General features: G+C 34.5%; 1 protein-coding gene across 1 annotated transcript; it reads left to right on the forward strand.

Annotated features, from left to right (window-relative positions):
- Positions 1-8: 8 nt before the first annotated feature.
- On the forward strand, positions 9-3,057 carry LOC107845227 (cathepsin B-like protease 3). Its single transcript, XM_047405599.1, has 7 exons — positions 9-122; positions 213-217; positions 326-400; positions 643-711; positions 831-953; positions 1,041-2,006; positions 2,598-3,057. Exons 1-5 carry the CDS (start codon positions 47-49, stop codon positions 858-860), a joined length of 255 nt encoding a protein of 84 aa, XP_047261555.1. The 5' UTR covers positions 9-46; the 3' UTR covers positions 861-953; positions 1,041-2,006; positions 2,598-3,057.
- Positions 3,058-3,985: the final 928 nt, after the last annotated feature.

Below are 3,985 nucleotides of genomic sequence, written 5' to 3' on the forward strand. Positions count from 1 at the left end.
CCCAAGAGAAGGTGATTTGGAGGGAATTCCTGTTCTAACTCATCCAATGTGTAAGGAGTTGCCAGAAGAGCTTGATGCGCGAAACGCTTGGCCTCAATGCAGCACAATTGGAAGAATTCTTGGTCAGTTTTTTGTATCTTATTGTTTCGTCCTTCTATGACATATTCTGATTATAAGAAGAATGTTGATGTTTTCCATATTTTACATTGCAGATCAGGTGGTTGCTCTTGCTTGCTAACTAATCTCGTCTTTTTCTTCTTCCACTTAAAAGTAATGCTAAATGCCCCTTCCAAGTTTTTAAGTAGTTTTATTCTATGTATTTCAGGGACATTGCGGTTCTTGTTGGGCTTTTGGTGCTGTTGAATCGCTTTCTGATTGTTTCTGTATTCACTATGGTTTGGTAAATTCATGTTAATCAAAGAAACACTTGCAAGGTTTCATTTCAACAATGATAGTTCACGATTGCTTTTAATGTGTGATGTAGAATATATCTCTATCTGTAAATGATGTATTAGCGTGTTGTGGCTTTTTATGTGGCAAAAATTGCATTCTATTCTTCTGTTCATTCACTTCACAGAAAAATCTGTAACTGAGATCACTGTTATGGTTTGCGCTAATCGTAATAATTACTTGTTGCTGCAGAATAATTCGGAAGACCTTTACAGTCCTTTTATGATTCTTGCATGTCCAGCCATGGTGCAACTGGGCATGGTAAGTTCAGATGAATTGATTCTATTTATTTTTTCCAATTCTGGCCTCTTTTCTATCGGTTAAAAGGTTCGTGTAACACAACTGAGGTAGTTCTGTTTTCCTGTTTTCTCATAATTTAGGTGGAGCAAGTTAATACAGAGGCCATATGAAAATGGTGATCAAAGAGATCTAAAGTTGATCAAGGACATTTTGAGGCCACTGGTGTTGAGGACAACGAAAGATACCAAGGACAAAGATGGAAGGTTCTTACTCTATTTTTTTTTGTTTGCAAATCTTCGTTATCCTACTCTTCTTTCAGCCAACACTTATACGTGTGCGTCTAAAAACAGGCCGATTCTTGTTCTCCCTCCAACCAACATTCAAGTCATTGAGTGTATAAAATCAGAAGCTGTGCGCGACTTCTATGATGCCCTCTTCAAGATATCTAAAGTAAAATCAGGCCGATTCTTGTTCTCCCTCCAAACAACATTAAGAGTCTGCTTCATAGAGTAACTTTTCCTATTTTTTGGCTGTTAAGATCCAAGATTGAGAAAGGAATCAATTCATTTCTTCGGTTAATTTTACTTTGGTGGAACTAATATAGGTCTAATCCCCATTTTTGCTTGTTCTTTACAATTATTGAGTAATTTTTTATTTGATATTATAACTTATACCTCATAAAAAATAATCCATTAGAGTTGAGTGATTCATGAACCAAGAGGGGGAACAGGTGTGAATGGTCTTTGCTGTCAAGGTGTTGTATTTTAATTATGTAGTACTCGTGAGTAATTATATTAGGAGTTAAAAAGTGTATGTTGATTCCTTAATTTGTCACTTATGGTTTTATATTGTTACTATCTAAATAAATCATCCAATAAGGAGCTTCAAGATTATTTCAGTTGCAACTTAGACATAGCTTTATCACCTAACCACCCAAAAGGGATAAGAATTTCATACATCAAGATTCCTTAATATTCATGAATCTTAGGGATCAAGAATTATTGCTCATCTGTTAGCTGTTTCCCACTTTGTAAGCTCAGAGCGTATATCAACCCAAACATATGCCTACATATAACTTCACTGCTTCTTACGCATTTGATGTTTTGGGAATCAGGTCCATGAAATCCTGCAGAGGATAAGGTAAAGAAAACTTGTTAATTTTATTGAGTGGGGCCCTGCAAGTATTTAGGCAGGTCTTTTGTCCATAATAAATTTTGAGATTTAACTTTTCTCTATACTACTTCTTGACTTTGCATTACCTTCCTTTGTAGGTTGCTTTATCTAGAAAGTCCCCCTATGTCTAAACTGCTCATAGGGTAAGCTATTCTTCTTTGTCTACTTGTTCAATGTTTTATGCTGAAGGCTGTTGATCTGAGTTGTACAACTTATGAAATGCTTAAATGACTTTCTTAGAGATTAAAGATGTTAAGTAATGTAAAAATCAAAGCTTGTTGTCCTGTAATTAGATTACCAACAAATCAAGGGAGTAATATATTGTACTTGTAAAGTAAGTTTGACAGCATGAAGTAATTGTTATTTCTATGTTTCAAAATTGATGCTTGATCCACTAGATGTCTACAAAGTTTATAGTGTGAACTTTAATAACAGACCTATAGCGTAAGTTCATGTCCACAAAGTTTATAGTTTGAACTTTAAATAACGGACCTATAGCATAAGTTCTTAAACTTGAAAATATATCAAATGGTAACTTATGTTTGAAAAAACACGTTTCTCGTAATGGGCAAATATAGTCTCTGTTTCAGTTGCTGACATGAAAATAAGTTTGACTATCTTGGTCTTCACATTCTGTTGTAAATCTGCTTTCCTGAATGTTGTTTGGACCTTGTAAAGCTGTTTGTTTCCTTAAAGATGTCTAATATTACTGTATGTTTTTTTAAATGTATCAGGTTAGTGGTCTCATGTTGGCCAGCCATACAGGTATCCGCCACTTATTCAGCAAGTGTTTGACCCAGTATGATAAATTGAGAAAGAGACAAGCCTTCCTTGACAATTATAGGAATCATCCAACGTTTGTTGTATGTTCCTGTTCAACTCTGTCTTTCTGATATAATCTACTTAGAATAAGATGAGGCACAGTGTATAGTTTAGTTATTGGGAAGTCAGTCCCTCCCTCTACCTTCCAAGATAGGATAAGGTCTGCGTACACATTAGTCTCCCCTACTTAAAGGATTACCTGAGTATGTTGTTGTTGTATTTCAGCTTGGGATTTGGTTGTGTCTAGCTTTTTAAGACGGCCCAGACATTTGTTGTGCTCCGTGTTTCTGCAAAACCGAACATGAACCTGAAAATTTTTCAAGTGAAATCTACCGACTTCTATAAGAAACGATGACATGGTTTCTCCTTTCATATTGCTGTCACTAAACAATAATATCTATGTCTATAACTGCCGTCCACATATTAAGTAAGATATACAAGAACTACAACAACATGCCAACATACCCAGTATGATATTAAGTAAGATTTAATTGATGTATATGAGCAGCTGATATTCAGTATCTAACCAATTGCATTATAATATAATATTATTTGTCATTGTAAGAATGTAAGGCATTTAGAAAACAAAAGAGAACACTTGGATATGTGAAATGTATTTGATGATACATACTAACAGACAAGTCACAAGCCTGGATTTACACGTTTTTGTTGATTATCTTATATTTACTTTGTCATTAAATAGTACTCCTAAAATAATAAAGAGTTGTGTGTGTTATGGAGAAGCAAGTAGCTAAGTTTGAAAAGTCCCAATTTCTGTGAAACCTTTTTCTTTTTAAGTTAGTCCTAAAAAAAATGACATCTTTCTAAATTTAGTAACAATTTAACTTCAAACTTTCCATTTTAATCTTAATGAAATGATTTATACTCATAGAAACTTCTATGGCTTATTTGAGATCACAAGCTTCAAAAGTCTCATTTTTTCCTTCCAACTCCATGTCCAGTCAAACACCTTCACATAAATTGGGATGAAGGGAGCATGAGGTTTTTCAAAGATTATTCCTCATATCACTTTGGTGGATAATGCATGAGTCAGGGTATGGCGACCTTGCACTTTTTATCCATAGTGTTTGCCCTTCAACTTTATATATGCTTTCATTATCTGTTTGTTTCATAGCTTTTCCATCTTAAGATCTACATCTGTTCTTTCTCATTTTTGTTGGTGACATGGTAAAAATATATTCGAGTTTGATAAGTTCATGTTTTGAAGCCGGAATAGTTAGTCAATGTTCAACTCTTGGTTAGGTAGCCTTGCTGGACTTTTGGAAAGTGAAGCTATTTT

This window comes from Capsicum annuum, unplaced genomic scaffold (genome assembly GCF_002878395.1).
Source record: "Capsicum annuum cultivar UCD-10X-F1 unplaced genomic scaffold, UCD10Xv1.1 ctg80246, whole genome shotgun sequence".
In the NCBI taxonomy this organism is placed as follows: domain Eukaryota; kingdom Viridiplantae; phylum Streptophyta; class Magnoliopsida; order Solanales; family Solanaceae; genus Capsicum; species Capsicum annuum.

Coding starts and splice junctions, on each gene's coding strand:
- LOC107845227 (XM_047405599.1), top strand. CDS start 47: ATGTGTAAGGAGTTGCCAGAAGAGCTTGATGCGCGAAACGCTTGGCCT. Junction 401..642: donor TCTGTATTCACTATGGTTTG/GTAAATTCATGT, acceptor TTGTTGCTGCAG/AATAATTCGGAAGACCTTTA. Junction 712..830: donor CCATGGTGCAACTGGGCATG/GTAAGTTCAGAT, acceptor CTCATAATTTAG/GTGGAGCAAGTTAATACAGA.